The 18,958-nt window shown below is 32.3% G+C and overlaps 11 protein-coding genes across 11 annotated transcripts; 7 read left to right on the top strand and 4 right to left on the bottom strand.

Annotated features, from left to right (window-relative positions):
- Nucleotides 1–375: 375 nt before the first annotated feature.
- FG379_000670 (uncharacterized protein) lies at nucleotides 376–1,140 on the bottom strand (the record flags this gene model as incomplete). The annotated part of the gene is made up of 1 exon (XM_067326080.1): nucleotides 376–1,140. One exon carries the CDS (start codon nucleotides 1,138–1,140, stop codon nucleotides 376–378), a length of 765 nt encoding a protein of 254 aa, XP_067182333.1.
- A 168-nt stretch (nucleotides 1,141–1,308) lies between these two features.
- On the bottom strand, nucleotides 1,309–2,655 carry FG379_000669 (actin family; the record flags this gene model as incomplete). The annotated part of the gene is made up of 3 exons (XM_067326079.1): nucleotides 1,309–1,443; nucleotides 1,492–2,527; nucleotides 2,582–2,655. The coding sequence occupies 3 exons, from the start codon at nucleotides 2,653–2,655 to the stop codon at nucleotides 1,309–1,311; spliced, it is 1,245 nt and encodes a 414-aa protein (XP_067182332.1).
- Nucleotides 2,656–2,865: 210 nt separating this feature from the next.
- FG379_000738 (uncharacterized protein) lies at nucleotides 2,866–3,684 on the top strand (the record flags this gene model as incomplete). The annotated part of the gene is made up of 1 exon (XM_067326148.1): nucleotides 2,866–3,684. The coding sequence occupies one exon, from the start codon at nucleotides 2,866–2,868 to the stop codon at nucleotides 3,682–3,684; it is 819 nt and encodes a 272-aa protein (XP_067182401.1).
- Nucleotides 3,685–3,881: 197 nt separating this feature from the next.
- Nucleotides 3,882–6,635, top strand: FG379_000737 (membrane associated adenyl cyclase with 2 transmembrane regions and an adenylyl cyclase domain; the record flags this gene model as incomplete). The annotated part of the gene is made up of 1 exon (XM_067326147.1): nucleotides 3,882–6,635. The coding sequence occupies one exon, from the start codon at nucleotides 3,882–3,884 to the stop codon at nucleotides 6,633–6,635; it is 2,754 nt and encodes a 917-aa protein (XP_067182400.1).
- A 110-nt stretch (nucleotides 6,636–6,745) lies between these two features.
- On the top strand, nucleotides 6,746–9,544 carry FG379_000734 (tfc4p like TFIIIC subunit TPR repeat containing basal transcription factor; the record flags this gene model as incomplete). The annotated part of the gene is made up of 1 exon (XM_067326144.1): nucleotides 6,746–9,544. One exon carries the CDS (start codon nucleotides 6,746–6,748, stop codon nucleotides 9,542–9,544), a length of 2,799 nt encoding a protein of 932 aa, XP_067182397.1.
- Nucleotides 9,545–9,549: 5 nt separating this feature from the next.
- Nucleotides 9,550–10,680, bottom strand: FG379_000723 (conserved having 3 transmembrane domains and possible ER retention motif possible ER; the record flags this gene model as incomplete). The annotated part of the gene is made up of 1 exon (XM_067326133.1): nucleotides 9,550–10,680. One exon carries the CDS (start codon nucleotides 10,678–10,680, stop codon nucleotides 9,550–9,552), a length of 1,131 nt encoding a protein of 376 aa, XP_067182386.1.
- A 330-nt stretch (nucleotides 10,681–11,010) lies between these two features.
- On the top strand, nucleotides 11,011–11,913 carry FG379_000712 (DHHC family palmitoyl transferase with a signal peptide and 4 transmembrane domain; the record flags this gene model as incomplete). The annotated part of the gene is made up of 1 exon (XM_067326122.1): nucleotides 11,011–11,913. The coding sequence occupies one exon, from the start codon at nucleotides 11,011–11,013 to the stop codon at nucleotides 11,911–11,913; it is 903 nt and encodes a 300-aa protein (XP_067182375.1).
- Nucleotides 11,914–12,134: 221 nt separating this feature from the next.
- FG379_000701 (uncharacterized protein) lies at nucleotides 12,135–14,480 on the top strand (the record flags this gene model as incomplete). Its single annotated transcript, XM_067326111.1, has 1 exon — nucleotides 12,135–14,480. One exon carries the CDS (start codon nucleotides 12,135–12,137, stop codon nucleotides 14,478–14,480), a length of 2,346 nt encoding a protein of 781 aa, XP_067182364.1.
- A 662-nt stretch (nucleotides 14,481–15,142) lies between these two features.
- Nucleotides 15,143–17,398, top strand: FG379_000690 (Tsr1p GTpase; the record flags this gene model as incomplete). The annotated part of the gene is made up of 1 exon (XM_067326100.1): nucleotides 15,143–17,398. The coding sequence occupies one exon, from the start codon at nucleotides 15,143–15,145 to the stop codon at nucleotides 17,396–17,398; it is 2,256 nt and encodes a 751-aa protein (XP_067182353.1).
- Nucleotides 17,399–17,414: 16 nt separating this feature from the next.
- On the bottom strand, nucleotides 17,415–18,170 carry FG379_000679 (uncharacterized protein; the record flags this gene model as incomplete). Its single annotated transcript, XM_067326089.1, has 1 exon — nucleotides 17,415–18,170. The coding sequence occupies one exon, from the start codon at nucleotides 18,168–18,170 to the stop codon at nucleotides 17,415–17,417; it is 756 nt and encodes a 251-aa protein (XP_067182342.1).
- A 202-nt stretch (nucleotides 18,171–18,372) lies between these two features.
- Nucleotides 18,373–18,906, top strand: FG379_000668 (uncharacterized protein; the record flags this gene model as incomplete). The annotated part of the gene is made up of 2 exons (XM_067326078.1): nucleotides 18,373–18,648; nucleotides 18,676–18,906. Coding segments are annotated over 2 exons (507 nt in total), but the record flags the coding sequence as incomplete, so codon positions are not given.
- Nucleotides 18,907–18,958: the final 52 nt, after the last annotated feature.

Genomic DNA, 18,958 nt, shown 5'->3' with positions numbered 1-18,958 from the left:
AAGACTTTTACTCACACTAATCTTAGAAATTTTATTTAATAGTGCATAAGCCACAGTCTTTTCTCCATTAATCAAACCAGAAGCTTTAAAATTCAATTTTCCATGAACAGTTAGCGAGCCTACTCTGCAGAAAATACAGGAGAAAATCACCATCAATGCTGAGAGTAGAAAATAACATGTCAACAACTCAGAGATCCCACACCCCACAGACCTAAAGAACTCCATCTTTCATCTCTGAATAGTGACACAAGGATGGGGGGGGGGGGGAATGAGGCGGACACATGAATCAAGACAGGGAATTTAGAGGTTAATAGTCTGGGACACAAAATACAAATAGCAAATTTTATTTAATTGTCAGTCATATTATTAATGCATTCAGCGCCTGATATATCTCGAATCGTACGGATCTGCCCTCGAATATCTAATTGGGGAGTGATATCTTTGGGGATGATAATCGTCTATCCTCGAAGTATATTTATTGTCATAGTATCTACTACCGTAGTAGCCATCGTTATATCTACTATATTGTTCGTTTCTTTGGTGGGATGAGCCTGGGTAGTCATACCGACCTCTAGATTGCTTGTAGGAGCCACCGCGATGGTGGCGGGTGTGATACCCCATCCTTGGATTACTATATTTTATGGAACGATATTGAGGTCCTTTGTACTCCCCTGGAGTAGGGTCGTACGGCTTTGCACGCCTAGCAGTCTCAACCTTCAAGTTTGAATCTTTGTAGTCCTTTCCATCAACTGATTCCTTTGCACGCGCAGCCTCCTCTTCACTGCTCATCGTAACGAACCCAAAACATCTGCTTTCGCCAGTCAATGGATTGGTTACCAGATGACAGTCTCTAACATTACCATAATCCTCAAACAAGCGGCGTAAGTCATCCTCCTTGGTTTTCTGCGAGAGTCTGCATACATAGAGTGTACAAGATGGATCGTCACTACGATCATTAGCTGTAGGCTCTTTATTCGCCTCTACTTCATTTTCAGTAGGTTCTTTCAATTGTTCCTGTGAATCTGGTTCATGAACTGTCTGAGGTTCACTGTCCTCAGTTATATGAGGTTTTGAATCTGAATTCTCCTCCTCCATTTTCCTTAAAGTCGGTTTTCTTCCCCGTTTCTTCGCCACCGGCATATCACGAAGGAAATACTGAAAGTGAGCAAGGCCGAGAATAAAATAAATTCCCCCGCTTGGGACGTGAGAGCAAATGGCGCCTAGAACAAATAAATACCCCAAAAATGTGGGAAAATAAAACAAACCAATTTGTTTAGGGGTCACAAACGGTAGTCGATTAAAATCAGCCTATATTTTACCTTCCTCGTCGTACTGACTCTTTGAAATTGCAAATGTATCAAAATTAAGTTCGCCCCATAATGAGCCTCCTTTCCACGCTGAATACTCCGGCTTTTCGCCACTTCTAACATAAACAGTCCAATCCTAGGAGAGTTTATTACGCCTTTATCTGATTTTTTTTCTTAAACTTACTGAAGGTAACATAGCACTGATCTCGCTTCTCAATCTCTTCTCAAAATTTCTGAACTTTGTAGTACCCCCAATTAGTATAATGTTATTCGCGAGTAGTTCTTGCATTCGCTTTGGACATGAATTGATAGACTCCACGACCATTTCCGCCAACCCCGCGGATCCGTATCCGTGATAACTAGGATTGAATAACAATTCAGGGACGAATATCCGTTCAGTATGGAGTCGAATATACTCGTTGCAAATATCCTTATTTTGTGTTTCACTTAAACTCTCGACCCTCTCTCTAATAACCCTATTATTCTCTAATACCTCTGCATTCGTTGGTGCAGTATTATCACTAAAGTAGAAATTGTTGTTTTTGTTCCAATTGGGTCCCTTTTGATCTGGTAATTGCACAAGTTGTTCCAATAGCTCCTCCTTATTCGATTTTATACCATAAATCTCACCCTCGAACTCACATGAAATGTAACAACTTGTTTCTTTTATCTTTGATACAAGAATGGAGTTCCTGGAGAGGTCTATCTGTCTAAAAGACAATAGATTTTTAAGTGATAAATCAAGATGGTAACCACCGATATCTATTCTACGGCACCCCTCCTTAATTGGCAACCCTTGGTAAATTGGAACACTAAAACAGCATTGATATCCACAATCTAGTATTAGATAACAGGGATTTGGACGGTCAAACTCGGTTGAAGGTATTTTATTTGGTGAAAACGCAAATTGAGCTAAAGTAGGGGGATTTGAAATTATTGCCCTTTTAAAATGGAATTGCTCAAAAATCACTTCATAAAGGGCATGCCTTAAAGGAGTAGGGTTCATGAATGGTTCTGTAACAATAACTCCTAAATTGTTTGGAGATAGGTTCATCTTATCAAATATATAAGTCCAAACATCACATTGTAAAGAAAAATCCACTAATAAACCTTCTGAAAAGGGGCAGTAAGAAAAATATTCATTGAGACCGATTAATTGGTCGGAAATGTATATTTTGTCTTTTTTCCTGGTTTTTCCGACACAATTAGGAAGACATAGTCTAATCACCAATTTATTATTAATGAATGGATTTATCGAATTTAGTTTTACTTACCTCGGAGAGTCCTCTCCAGAAAATCCTATTTTTATTGAATGTGACCCATTATCTATAACTAAAACTTTATTCATTTTTTAAGAATATTTAAAGCTATTTCATAGTATTAAAATTTATTAGACAGTTTACAACTTCAAAACCTCATTTTATTTATTATATTATATTTATGGAGAAAGTGTTGTTTTATATTGTATTTTATTTAAAGGAAAAAAACAAAAATACCGTTCCACTTCTAAAAGTAGCGGTATTTCATTTAGTATTTTTAAAATATTTCTAGGCAGAATATGTTAAATTACAAAATAATAACAACTATTATTGCTATATTACATACTTTTAATGTGGTACTCTCGCAAAATGTATATAAAGATGAAAGTAATTCAGTCTTCCTCAATTCACCATCTGAAGATCATGCACTTGACACTCTAAATAGGAATACTTCAAGAAAAGTGATCGCTGATGATTTAGAACTCTCGATGTCAAGAGGATGGTGGAAACTTTCAAAAAGTTTAATAATAAAAACTCATGAACAAGGGTCAGACTTTAGCGCTGTAGTCCGTTCTGCTGAACTCACAATAAGGAAAGAGTTGGACGAATTAACAAGGTTACTAAATAAAAAGCATGATGAAATAGCAACTTTATCACCTGCTTTTCAATGGGCCCAATCACTGGACCACATATATTTAAACATAAAGTTCACATACAGATGGAATGCACCCGGTGCACTAAAAGTTGAAAACAAAACTCTATTAATAGAAAAAAACACTTTCTACTTCTCCGGGCTAGGCTCGCATTCACATGAAAAAAAAAAGTATATTTTGGAACTTGAACTATTTGATGAGGTAGATCCGGAACTTTCGGAATGCTCTTCCGGCTCAGTTGGAAAACTTTCATGCACACTCTTGAAAAAAAACGGAAATAATAAATGGCCAAGATTATTAAAAGATAGAAATCTTAAAATACTGAATATGCACACCTGGTGGGAAATGAAGGAAAAGCATGAGGTTGATTTTAACAAGAACAACAACTCAACATTTGTCTCTGGTAACAATACAGTAATGTCCGAGATCAATGTGACAAACAACACAAAAAGTGATGAGCTATGAACATTACTAAAATTTCAATACTGTATTTTTGAGGGCAAATTAGAAGACCTTTAATCTCGTTTAATTGTGGGCACAGCCGCCAAATAGGCAAGTATGGAAAAGTGGTCTTGCTTCTGACAATTTACTAATGAAAATTGTTGAATTTTAATACTCATATTTCCATAGAATAGACAAGTAAATTTCAGTAGTCTTGTTTTATGTACCTTAGATGTCTCAATTTTGAATGTATAGCAAAGTCTGGAGCAGTTGAAACAATTAACAACTCCCCGGTTCTTTCTGAAAAATGCAAAGGTACTACTGAATCTAACTTTGAAGAGATAGTGAAGAAGATCAAATTAGAGTCTTCAGAACCAAGTAGAGTGTTAAAAGATGTCATTAGATGCCGTTTTTTGTTTCCAGAACTACAGACAGATGATCTGTTATTTGAAGCAACTTCACATGAATTATTTTACACAAGTCACCATAAAATATGTGGTATTGCCGGAAAATATGAAGTTGCTGGATTATTTGATATACTTGTAGATCGTCTTTCATACCATAATTTAGCAGATGGAATGAAACCTGTATCTGCTGACTTGGGGAAGGTGTTAGATTCAAATAATTGGCAAATATATCGCAGCAATGAGGATTGCTTTATTCATAACTGTAAAACAAATGTTAATTTTGAATCTCATAAACCAAGGCCAAATGAATGTACATCAATCTTTTCTAAAAAGTTAAAATATGTGTGTGACTTCATAAACAAGACATACAAACACTTTTATTTCAACACAAAAATCCAATATTATACCCAACTTTTACGTATATTAGTATTCTTTATATTTACAATAATTGGCGAGAGTAATAAAAATAGTTTCATTTTTCCATTGGAAATTTATCTATATTCTGGATTGATTCTCTGCTTCTTTGATTTTATCTTCCAATTTTCAAATTGGAAAGCGACAAATAAAATTAACATCTTGGTTGAAGCAATATTTATTGTCTGTTTAGTATATCCAAAGTCCTTTGGCCTGAAAAATATTATTTCTCTAGCATCATTTTACACGTCAGTATTTCGTCTTCTGTTTATTTTCCAATGTAATTTATTCACTAGATACAATCTTTTTCAGAACAAAGAAGTATTCAGATTTTTCCTAAAAAGATTATTCATTTCTGCGGATACTGACTTCGATTCAAAAATTTCATTTTCACAGTTTGAGACTATTTGTTCTAGGTTTGGGATTGATGTTGACCGGAAATTGGCAGAAATAATTAACATTGATGAATATATATTGGGTTGTTTAAGTAAAATAGGTATGTTTGAAGGTAATTTGTATTTGTTATTTTCGAATTGGCATACCAATTCATCTTTCAATAAGTGTAAATTGTTTGAATTCATATTTTATTCCAAAAATTTGTACAAATTAATAGCAAAGTTTTACAGAATTATTTACTTCGCTGGAAAAAGAGATGGTTACAACAATGCAAACACATTAATCGATGAGATTGATATTAGACGAAATTTCGTTATCCGTGAAATTATTGATTCACGTAATATAAATTATGAGGAATTCGAAGAATTAATGTTATCACTTGATAAAGACGGAGTACTTTTTACAAGTACTTTCAAAAAGTATCTTGTGACTTTTTTTGATAGTAATCCTTATATATTTTCTCGGAGAAAAAATTTTTACGAAAATATATCTTACACATATTCACTATTTTTATGCCTGTTAATGTTCATTTTCATTATTTTTTTGGAGTTATTTCCAGGAATTTTTGCAGAAAACTTAACTATTAATAATAACAAAGCTCAAATTATGATGGCTATTACGTACTTTTATCTGACGGTAATTATATTTTGTTTAGCCTTTCATTATAAGATGGATTTTTCATATTCCTGTTATACATATAACCTTATAAATAGACTAATTAATGGATATAATAAGATCACTACTTTAATCAATTGTCCGAATACAGCCAGTAACAATTTTTTGGAGAAAAACGTCAATAATTTGCAAGAATCAAGTTATATTTTTAGTGAATTTTTAACAAATGATTTAATTGTAATTATAGAAAACACCATCAATTCATTCTCAAATTATCTTCCTCTTAACGTTACAAAAGAAATTATTAGAAATGATGGACTACTACTTACAAGTGCTGAGTACTGTGAAATTACAATGCTATTTACTGATATTGTTGGCTTTACAAGCATAGCGGAAAAACTCTGCCCATTTAAGCTTTTTGAATTATTAACTGTATATTTTGATGAAATGATTAGAATTGTAAATGAATATGATGGAATATTACTAGAGATAGTAGGTGATGCGATTCTCGTTATTTGGAACTCTCCCGATATTGAAGACAACAGAATTGCTGCAATTAACACATCATTACAAATGAAGAAAATACTTAATTCCAAGTCTGAAATTTTTAGGAATATATATACCTCGAAGATAGAAATTAAGTGTGGTATTCACACAGATAACGTGCTAATCGGTAATATTGGTGGTAAAAAAAGAAAGAAATACGGGATCCTAGGAGATGGGGTAAACTTGGCAAGCAGAGTTGAGTCGCTATGTAAACGTTACAATGCAGACATAATAATAACTAACAATGTTTTTGTAAACAAAAGAGTACAAACAAGTTTTATCATTTGCCCCCTTGACGTTGTAATCGTTCAAGGAAAGAGTAAGCCTACTATAATTTATCAAGTAATTGACTCGATGTCGAATGCCAACTCAAACTTAATACTAATTTCTAAGCTACATACTATTGCATTGATTCTTTTTTTGGATATGGAATTTGCCCATTCAATGAAATATTTGGAAAAAATAATCGAACTTCATTCAAACAAAAAGAATCTCACTTCAACCGTCCTCTATAATAAGTGCAAGCATTTCTTAAGAAGAAAACCAGGAACAAATTGGATTAGAGCAGAGATATTAGATTCTAAGGATTTTTTGTAACTCTTATGTTTTGAAAATTACCACCAAATAAAAGGAAGATGTTTTCTCCTTCAACTTCGTTACTGTAAGCTACTTTCTAAACGCGCCTTTTTCTTTTTTTTCTTTTTGAAATGAATGTTATACATCCTAATACAACTCCACTAACTGGTGAGGACTGTATTCACTGTGACGAAAAGAGTTCAAATCAGTCCGTAGACAACATCAATATTTACGATGGAATTCAAACAATTAGGAATCAAGGATACAGTTTCCAGAGTGTATCTGGGTCAGAGAAATTTTCGGAAGATGAATTTGAATTTGAACAATTGTTAACACTTGATTACACAAGTATCAAGGATACAAATAGGAAGAAGCATAAAAGGTCGATAACTTCAAAGAAAAAGACAAAACTAAATACAAGTATCACCTTGGAAGTAGAAAAACTACTTCAAAAAGCAAATGATGCATATTTAGAAAAAAAGTTTATTTTGGCAATAGAAACGCTTGAAGAGGTTGTAGTAAGAGCTCCTGGCCTCCATGACCCTTTTCACATGCTTGGGCTTATATACGAACAAGAGTTAGAAGACAAGGAAAAAGCCATAGGTTTTTATTTAGTTGCGGCACACCTTGTTGGTAATGATCTCTTTCTTTGGAAGAGAATAGGCCAAATGTGTTCAGAATTAGAAGATTGGAACAGAACCATCTACTGTTATTTGAAGTGTATCAAAAACATTTCATATTCAGAAAAAATTAATGGGCAAGATGCAACCGCAGACCTTGAAGATGAAATACGGTTTGAACTTAGTAATGCATATCACTCAATTAATGAAATTTCCAGATGTATTCAACAGTTAAAAATACTCTTTCTGAGACATCCTGGAGACCCAATGTTAGGAAAAGAACTGGCAAGATGTTATCATAAAATTGGAAAGTTAAATCTTGCTGCAGAAACGCTTGAAAGTTGTATTGAATATTCGGAGGATATGGATATTGTAAACATGCTTTGTGAGTTGTATATAGATTTGAAGTTGTTTCAAAAATGTGTCATGTTAGTTGAAAATTATTTTAGTAAACTCTTTTGTAAGAATTATTCTTCACAGAAAGAAATGATCCAAAGTTCAGAATTTAATATTAACGATAATCTTGATTTGTTTCTAAGTAAAATTCCTATTGACATCAGTGTTAAATATGCTATTGCAAACCTAAACTTGGGAAACGATTATCCAGCATATTTTGTCTCAAAAATGATTGGTGAAGGTAATGTAAATGAATTTATCGATCTACATTTGGCTCTGGCAGATTCTTACTTTCATATTGGAAATTACAAATCTGCTGTTGATCACTACTCTTTCATTGAGAGCACTAAATCACATGAATATGATATTCAATTTAATTTTAAGTTTGCATTTTCACTTTATAAACTTGAGTTAAATGATCATGCAATACGAATCCTCGAGAAAATATTAGAAACAAACAAGACAAAATCGGGAGATTTTAACATTTCCAGAGCAAAAACATTGTTAGCATCAATTTATACGAAAATGGGCTTCGATAATTTGAGTGAGGAGTTATTGTATACAATGAAATACGAGGATATTGTTCAATCAAAAGATATTACACTCCCAATTCCACAAGAAATGAGGGTTTCAATTGTAATTGATCTATTTTCTGAAATGAAAGATAAATATTCATTACTGTTTGGAAAAAATGACCTTTTACCTTTTATAGAAAGTGCTATTTGCCCAAAATTTGGACCTGAATTAGATTTTAAAGTGATTTCAAAATTTGCATTAAGATTTACCGATATTATCAATGAGTTTCTAATTGATAACAAGCGAATTAGCCAACTCATATATTATCGGAAGTTTAGTAATGAGAATAAGCAATTTGAAGACCAAATTAAGAAGGCAGTTCCAATTATTGATAGGGAGATTTCCACAAACAAACATGTTAATATGAAAACCCAGAAAAAAAAGACTCAAAGATCGAATACTCAAATTAGTAAGATAAGAAGTGAATTAGGTTTGATTACTTTAGAAGAAATATTAACATCTGAAAAAGAATTTTGGGAGTTCCTTACATTAGGTGCAATTTCACTGCAATTTGTAAGGCAAAACAATGTTGCCGTCGAGATATTTAAGAAATTATTTGGAAACTTAAAGCTAATAAATCCTGAGATAAACATAGAATCATTGAATAGTGGCAAGCGTTCATTATTAAGACTTCTTTTATCACTTTCCTTCGAAGGTGGCCTCTGGAGAGCATTGCTTAGTTTCTTAAGAGAAGAATATTATCAGAAAAATGCAAATAAGAAAGCCATTTGTAAATTAATAGGAAACCTTATCTTGATGCCTCAGATATTTTATTTAAATTTAACAAATGATAATATCAATTATTACCTTGAAAAAGAAGCAATCGGTGAAACTAGATCTTGGATTCAAAGACAGATTTCACACTCAAATAATCAACTAGAGCTCTTAATTGTAACTGCTCATTTGTATGTTCTATCTAGTCGTCTAAACCAGGCAATTAATGAGTACATTAAAATACACCGCTTACTTCCGTTCAATGACCTAATTTCACTATGTCTAGGGGTTTCATTTATAGGGCTTTCATCAAGTAAAGAATCTAAAAACAAAATAATTCCAATAATCAAGGGATTTTCCTTTATAAATCGATATATAAATGGAAGAAAAAGCATTTATATCGATAATTCTTTGTATAAAGCAGAATGTTTCTACAATTTGGGGCGTGCGTTTCATCAAATCAATCTAAAAACTAATGCAGTAACTTCTTACTTGAGGTGTGTTGGTTTGTTGAATTCACGTGAATGTGAAGATGGATATGAATATAATAGAATCAAAAGAATGGCGTGTTATAATCTTTCGCTTATTGTCGGAGTTACCAAAATAAATGTAATAAACTGGTAATTATCTTATAGCTCCCCCTCAGTCTGTTCATTGTTTTCAACTCTACACGCCGTTTCTAATAATTCAGAGAGTTTATCTGCGAATTCTTTCGGACAAATAGATGATGTTTTCAAACACGGTAAGGTCAAAACCTCTGATAAGCATAAACAATCATTAGCACATTCCTCCAAAAGAGAGTCTTTTGATTCAAATCTCAGGCACTTGGTGATGCAAATATGTTCTTCCGACGGCTCATTAACTGCACTAAATGGTTTAGTGTATTCCATTCCATAATTACTTAAAGTTGGTGAGTTATCTTCCGGGGAAGAGATCTTCCTATGGCCCCAATCAAGAACATCAAGGAATGATTGTCTTGCAAATTGCCCAACATCTGAGGCTGAGTGAGTTTTACTTAATTGATAAATCGAACCAGCTAGAAATATTGCGCAGAATATTCTAATTGATAACATGAACCAATCATCTCCCCTTTTTAAAACGGAATACAGTGGCTTAAATGAATCTATTACTCCTGTTTCTTCATCAAATAAATTTGGGAGAATCCAGAAGTCGAATCCGAAGAACCAAAGTAATGCGAAAAAGAACAATCTCCCGAAGAAAACGACTAACATTACCGAAAGAAAAATAACAGAAATGTACCAAACTGAAATCTTCATTGCTAATGGCCAGGCAGGGAACATGAATAGTGCCACAACAGAAACCAATATTGATATCATAAGTATGTTTGAAATTGTTTTATTGCTATCAAATGTAACAATATAAAATGATTGTTCATCAAAGTTCTGATTTGGTGTTACGCAAAGTCTCTTAGGCCATTTAGGAACCTTTAGGTCATCCGTACTTGTTCCAACAGGTTTATATTCAGCTCTAATTATTAATGAATGTTTAATTAATTCTGTACCAACTTGACTTATTTCGGAATTTGAATCAAATGATATGTTCTTTGCAACATTTGGGTAGTTTTCCTTAATGTAACTCGAATTGCGTTTCATCCATCTTATAAACTCTATTCCTCTGAAATACTCGACCGCCCTCCTTCCAACCTCAATAGCACCCTTCGTACGAACACCTGTTTTCGAGGACAAAAGATACTTCGCAAATTCAACGTACTCCAGGTTTCTTCCTGCTTGTTCAGACATATTTAGTAATTATTTTGATAAATAGTTGTCCCTTTTACTATCATGCGCCATTTGTGCTTGTTAGGGTTATTTACCCTCATCAAATAGATAGCAATGAAGTTTGCAATTTGTCTAAACCAATAACTTGATGGTATTATACCAGCACTAAACAATATATCCTTTTACGGGTTGTCTTATTTGTTTTATATATTAATCTTATTTTTATACAATATGCACTAATGTGAATTTTAGGACTTGATTATATTTCTATTTCAAAAGATAAAAATTACCCTTAAATGTGTTGGAGTCATATTCAGATGGTCATATACATCTTGTAACTACTTTAGTATAATGAAGAATTCACTCCGCAAATACCTTGTAAATTGGATTCCGGTACTTCTAACTTTATCTGTAATAATTTTTTCTATCTCCTTAACTTCTATCCAAATCATTGGGGCGCATTTAAACAAGAAGCCAAGGTTTCAAAATATTAATGGTGTTATATTATTTTCCATATACCATATTTTTAACCTATTATTAATTATCTCCTTTTTATCACTTTCAATCTTTGATCCTGGTTCTTTGGAAGCATTACAATGCCTATTGGAAGCTCCTAGTGGCCTAAAATCGAAGAGATACTGCGACAAATGTGCTATAAGGAGATGGAAACCACAGAGAGCACACCACTGCTCAATTTGTAATAAATGTATCTTCAAAATGGATCATCATTGCTTTCTAATAAATAATTGTGTTGGCTTTTCAAATCAAAAAAATTACATTTTGTTTCTATTTTATTTAATGTGTTCGACATTGGTATCAACTTTTTCAACTGTTTTTTTGTTAATTAAATATCAGTTTCACGATATTCGAGAAACAACTCATTTTAGCCTTACAAACATGTATATTAACCTAATTACAAACATTGTTATTCTTTTTTGTTCAATCACATTTTTTATTGATCAAATAGATTACATCTTGACAAATTCTTCACTTATAGAATTAATAATAAATAAGAGAGGAAGAGAAACTATTTTATCTAAAAAACTACACTCTATTTTTGGTGAAAATATTTACTTTTGGCTTGTGCCATTTGGGAATAACAGTAAACCTGAGTTCACAGAAGAACTATATGAAGTCATCAACTATCCCGTTATTTCTTCTTTCGAAACTATAGACTCTAATAATCCGGATCTTTATGATTATTTTTCACGTCTATCGAATAGTGATACTACAGCGATAAAGAAAAGGGATTAATCAGGTTATTTGTGCCTTATTATTCAATTATATACGAACAATATCAATAGTTCGTAATAATTATGTGTTTCTATAAAAGAATGTGTGTTCTTTCCTTTCTGCATTTATTCAACAATTAGCGATGATGTATTTGTCATTCATATATATATTCTTCCTATGTAACTCTTGTTCTCCAACTAAATAGATACGCATACCGCTAATAAAAAAAAAGTTGAACAAAAATGGGTAATTCTATTTCAAAGGAAAGAACACTAATTGCTTTCGAGGAAAGTTTAAGAATAATTAAGCCACTACTTGGGAAAGAGAAATTGAATCAAGATTCTAATATTTGGAGTGAAATTCAGACAAAATTTTTACTTCCAATTAATTATCAAGGCTATTTAGATGATTTTGTTTTCAAAAATGTTACACCTTTACTTTTCAAGAACAACATAGTAAGTGGGAATGTGCGTTCACTTACTCTTTTTTTTTTAGGTGCATTGTCTGACTTTGAGAAAGAAATATCTACTGCTTTAGATAGGGTAAATACCCCTAATCATGTCAATTTCGATCAAATTAACAATTTATTGAGTATTGGAATGGTAATAAGACTTATCTTTATTCACTATCTATCTCACTTTAGCTTTGAAGATTTTGTGAAATCAGTAGAGCACAAGCCATTAGCGGATTTTATTGAAAAGTTAAATGGAAATTCAGACAATTTTCAATTTTATGTTCATGAAACCGTTAACAAAATTCAAAACTGCTATCCAGGGTTTACAGAAAGAAAATACGACACATTAAGTTGTTTTATTATATACATTATAGTATCTACAAATAACAAATTTGGAATTGTACCGTTTACGGATAGCAATACATCGGTATTTGGACAAATTTTCACAAAAATACCTTCTTTTCTAATTACCTCACAGAAATATATTGACAAGTTAGATTCAAATATAGAACTAAACAACATAATTAACATCTTACAAGCGACATTAGTTGATATTTTGTTAACCCTCTTCTCGCCTAAAGAGGAACGAGAAAATATCTTCCAAACAAACAATTTTAACATTGATACTTCGCCATTAATCACTGCGTTTCATTTGCTTTCATCACCAAAGACAAAGGATAATATAATTTACTGTGATGAAGAGTCAGATCACCTGCAAAATACCTATCAATTTTTTGAGTTTCTAATTAAGAAAATACTTGGTGGTGGTAAAAATTTTGAATTTAAACTAATCAGAAAGAAATCTGTTGAATTACTTACCTTAATTATCTTTGTTCCTTCAGAGATAAATACGAATATTTATTACGATATTATAAATAATGTTTCTGATCCAAGATTTCTCCCGAATATCCCAGATTTATCCACTGAAAGTATTCAAATTGATTGTGACTCGGACAATTCTATATCTGGATTCTCTTTTTTTCCATATTTTGAACAAATTTATCGCTCCATTATCTGCGACAAGATTCTAATTAATGAAAGCAGAACGGTTTTGCTCATTTATTCTCTGGTTCACTCAAATCCTCATTTCATTTCATATTGCCTTTCTAAGTCAGATGTAATCATTTTGTTTTTATCTATTTTGGAATCAATAAACAAGTTTTCTGAAGAATTTGACCACAATGGTACTATAAAGTTAATCATGCTTCTCTCAATTTTAATTAGATTCACTAACGATGAAAATTTATGTAGGTTGATCCATCGAACCACATCTGAATACCTTCCTGAATGGGTCGAAGATGAATCTCTTAGAAAACTGTTCAATTGGAAAAGAGAGAAGAATTTCAAAGTAGATATTGATATTTCGAGTAATGAAAATATTATTTCAATAGGTAATGTTGTCATTATTGTATTGTTAAAGATCCTGTTTCAAAATTACAGGAAAAGGAGAGATGTATTCTTATGTTGTTTATTGGGATCAATTGTTTCGAATTTATCGATTAATATTGAGAATTATCACTGGTACACCGGTGAGAAGCTTATTCATTATATCTTTTTCCTAAATAATCAACTTTACTGTTCGTTCAATACATTTGATGGTGACGCAAATGACGTTAACTTCTGTAATCGATTTAGTTGTGGATTAATAATGCTTAAAGTATTGCTATTGTTATTGACCCAAGGACTAAGAAATGATTATATTCTTTCTAATATACAGCTTATATATGTGCTTTTAAGAGTACCGTTTTTAAATAAAATAAGCAAGTTTCACGCCCTGTTGCGAAAGTACATTGGGAATTCTTTCTTGTCAGAGAATGTACCAAAAACGAATGCTTTTGGAATAACAAATGAGGAGGTTCTAGGAACTATTTTAACGCAATACAATTATTTGGAGGACTTTTACAATATATTTGTCTCTGATTTGCTTAATCTCGAAAACACAAGGTTTGGCGACCATGCGTTTGACATCTTAAATTTTTTGAAGGATTTAGTCATTTCCAAGTATTCTTCAAATAGCACAATATTGAAAGTTCAAAATAACAAAGCTATAAAATATAAAAGACTAAATTGTCATGAATTTAATTTTATATCACCAATATTTTGTTCAGTAACATCGGAACTAATAAATACATAAATGAATTTATTAAGCTTATTGATGATTAAATGCTAATTAAATTAATGTATGGTAAAAGTATGAATTCTTACTATAGGATATTTATTATTGAATATTAACCCTATATAACCTAAGCCCTTTTCTAACCCGATGTATATATAGACTTTAATCAATCTGAGAAAAATCAAGTTAAAAACCACTTCTATTGCTTACTATTGCTGTTAGTCAACTAGATAATTCTAGAAATTCTGTTGCAAAAACAACAAAATATTTATTTAATTCAACATTCTTTGTAGCGTGCAGTGAAATATAGGCCATTTACGCCTAGAATTATGTAAATACTACTACTATTCTACCTCATGTCTCAAATTAAAGATGTCATCTAATGAATAATAGTACGTAACTTTAATTAGTAATGGAATATTAATGGTTATTTACTGAAATAAGTAAGATTCATTTTTTAAAATAGTGAAAAAAAAGTAGAAATTGGTCATATAGAGACAAGGAATATACACGTAAATAATGGTATATGATATCTTTATACAAATTATTAAAAATGTTGATTTTAACACAGATCTAAAAAAAATGAGTTAATAGTTGTTCTTATTTCATCAAGACCTCGAAGTTGCAGAGATATCAACATACCGCCAACAGCTCGTGGCAATTATTTCTGACATTTTACGATGCATCGCCATAAATCCAACTTAAAACAGACAAATAAGCCTTTTAAAGGAAAGTCAAATAAGAGAAGTTCTTCTCATAAGGACTTCTCCTGTACAGTAAGTAAACATTCGAAACCTATACTAAAACATAACAGGTATAACAAGAAAAACCAAATTAGAAAAAATAAAACAAGTCAATTGATAAAAAGAAGATTAGATAATGTCTCAGAGATACCAATACTATGTACAATTGTGCCTTTCAACTCATTCTGTAGCCCACTACTAGTCCTCGAGAATATTGCAAATTATATTTACGATAACTATTCAGGCAACATTCCACCGAATCAACTACTTACAGATATTAAACCTAATAAGGTTTTTAATTTCAAACTTGATGGATACAAATTGTCGATATGTATTGCAAAATATGGTGACATTTTAAGCTCGCTTGACCCAGTAAAATGTTCTGATATAATTTTTGCCTCTTTTGGGTATAACAGTAGTTTCCAATCATTTGACAGCTTTGGATATAGATTACTTAAGTCAATCAAACTACAAGGTCAATCTAATGTTATTGGACTGTTTTCTTCAGAAAATGAAGTCTATTCCGAGAGTAATTTAATTGATTGTGGGAAAGTTTTGAAAAAGTCATTTGAGATGGAATTTCCAAACTCGAAGTTTTTTTCCCTCTCCAAGAAAAACGATATTAGGTCACTGATATCTTCAATCCCACACTTTAATGATTCTAAATTGAATCTCAGATATGGACGGGGATATATATTATCCGAATCTTCGGAAATCAAGGAAAAAGTTTCAGAAGATGGAATAAACGAAACTCAACTCTTGATTAGAGGATTTGTTAGAGGTGTTGGTCTCACCGCGAATTTTCCAGTACATATTACTGGATTTGGTGATTTTACAATCAAGGAAATATATCCGATCCCCATAGACGACGTTAATATGAGGACTAATTATTATCATTCAGGTACTTTAGATGCAAATTTTCTTAATGTTAGCAAAAGCACTGAGAATAAAACTTCAATGAAAGAACTATTTGAGACGGTTAGATCTAAGAGTGACTCTTCTGTGCCCGAAAACATCTGTGATTGTTCAGAAATCACTAAAATGGATGTGGATTTTATAGAGACTCCATTTTGTGAACATATACAAACCAATGAAATTAAGAGTATTACGGCGATCACAAGCCTAAATGATGAATCAGATGTTTTTCACCCGAAAATAGCAGATGAAAGGAGAATTGACAGACAAACAATATGCAGAACCAGATTTTCGAAATACCGTGGGTTAGAATCCTTAAGAACATCTGATTGGGATCCATACGAAGGTCTACCGAATGAGTATTCGCAAATATCAGAGATTGAAGATTTTAAAAATACCGGAGAATTATCAAGGAAGTTGTATTTTGACAATTGCACTAAGGAGAACTTCGCTGGGAAATACTGTGAGATAACACTAGCTCCAATTTCATCAGAGACAAGTAAATTGCTAACAAAGGAGAATATTTCGAATAAGTTCATTATCCTGTCTTCTATCTTACCTCTTGAGCAGAAAATTGGGGTGATGAATTTTAGAGTGAGGAGGACAGGTGAAAATATGGATATAGTTAGAAATAAGACTCCTTTAGTCTTGCAAGCGGGTTTCAGGAGATTATTCATCTGTCCTACATTTAGCAGCTCCCCGCGACTTTCATCTTCAACAGTGATTGAAAGGGGTCAAATCCTGAAATTATGTGCGGTTTTTACTCATGGTGAGTACTTTATTATATCCTGCTATTGTACAATAGTATTCCCTCCGTGCCCTGTATTGTTGTTCTCCATTTCAGACTATTGTAATACAAAAAAATGTCAAATTGGGGTATATAAGGATTTCAAGGTCCCAAGAGAAATAAAAATAAATGACTGGCCTCTCGCATGGGGTGATGTAGTTGATGCAGACCCATACCATGTAATAGTTAAGAGGATTATTTTGATTGGGAGTATATTTAAGGTCAGGAAGACTAAGGGTGTTGTAAGATTTATGTTCAATAACCCGGAGGATGTAAAGTGGTTTATGCCAATAGGACTTAAAACTAGGAATGGAGTGAGGGGGGTTATCCGGGAGCCATTAGGTATGCATGGTTACATGAAATGTTTATTTAGCAAACCCATCCAACAAAATGAGATTGTAGGTATGTCAATTTACAAGAGAGTCTTTCCTAAATGGTTTCCTTTTACCTGGTTTGAAAAAAGTGAAGTAGTTATGGACGCTCGCTTATAGAAATAAGTATACTTCACTATATATCTAGGATCTTAGGTGTAACAATTAACTTAGAACCACAACTTCCCAAGTTAACTAATTCATTTATCTTATTTAGCGCAAATATCGTCTGTTCTGAACAACTAATTTCCCTTTTTACATTGAGATCAATGCTCTCTAAACTACTATTTCCATTCAGAGAAATCTTATTATCGCCATTCTTCCTAATAACCAGTTTTCCTATTGAACCTGGGGGCATTTCATGTAGTAATGAAGGGAAATTTGAATTGTGGCTATCCAAATCATTCTGAATTGAGCAACGCCGCGAAGGCAAGTATTTCGGTAATTGAATAATAGACCAACCAGAGTGATCAATGTGATTTGGTCTATGGAAAACATTACTCTTATTGTTTTCAATGTCACCCATACAACACTTTTCCATATTTTCCTTTACTTGCCTTTCAGTCTGACAGTCATCAATATTCACAAAATTGAAAGGAACTTCCGAAACACTCAATTTTTTGTTGTTTCTTGGGGAAATATTTGATGAATTTGAATCATTTTTCCCTTCAATTAATTCAAGAATTACTTTTTTCTCAACTGAGGGTTCTGTCAGAAATTGACTTGATTTCCGAGTGCTTTGTTTATCAGAGTCAATATATTCGTTCACTCCAATATTAGGTATAAATTTTACTCCATTTTGAATAGGTGTATTATTAACAGCACCTCTATTTGTAAACTTCAATTTCTCATTTAACTTTGAAGGAGATTTGAATGATTGAAGCCTTCGCATTTTTTTTCCTAAATAATTTGTATTATTGCGGTAATCCTTTGAGCAGCCTGCGATAAAGCGATAGTTTAATCAACCCTTCTACGAGAATAGGTAAACTGTAGTTGAAAGATAATTTTATATCTAAAATGACCTTGTTTATGCTTTTATTCTGAAATAACTATCGACAATCTTTAGTTTTTTTTTATTCTTTCTATTTCTGATCATGAATTTTTTTTCGGTTCTCGTATTTTTCTTCTTACTATATCTACTTAGTCTTACGGAGTTAATAAATGCTAATGACTCAGTAGCATCTGAAGCATTTGAAAAAAGTAAGGATGCTAACTATGAGGAAAACCGGCTTGAGTTAGCAGATAACGAGTACTACGAAAATAATGTTGTTAGAAATGAAACACATGGTGTTTCAAATGAGGATAAAGATGATAACTTCCCTGAATTATACGAGTCGTCTGGAAAAAATACTACTAATAATCAAAATAACGTTATGTATAATTCCAAAAGTGATCAGGAACTCAAGTCATCATTTTTCATTGGAGATATAGGTACTCCATTTATTCCGATAAAAAATTTCTTCACTGGACCCAAATTTGGTCAAAGAAGTACTACTACCACAACAACAATTACTACCACAACAACAACCACTACTACCACCACAACTACTACTACTACTACCACTACTACCACCACTACTACCACCACTACTACTACCACCACTACTACTACTACCACTACTACAACAGTAGTGTCTGGTTTTGTCCTTAGTGATGCAAATACACAAGATGAGAATAATT

Source organism: Cryptosporidium bovis, assembly GCF_009768925.1.
Source record: "Cryptosporidium bovis isolate 45015 chromosome Unknown contig_15, whole genome shotgun sequence".
In the NCBI taxonomy this organism is placed as follows: Eukaryota; Apicomplexa; class Conoidasida; order Eucoccidiorida; family Cryptosporidiidae; genus Cryptosporidium; species Cryptosporidium bovis.
This window is presented reverse-complemented; position numbering and strand designations above follow the sequence as displayed.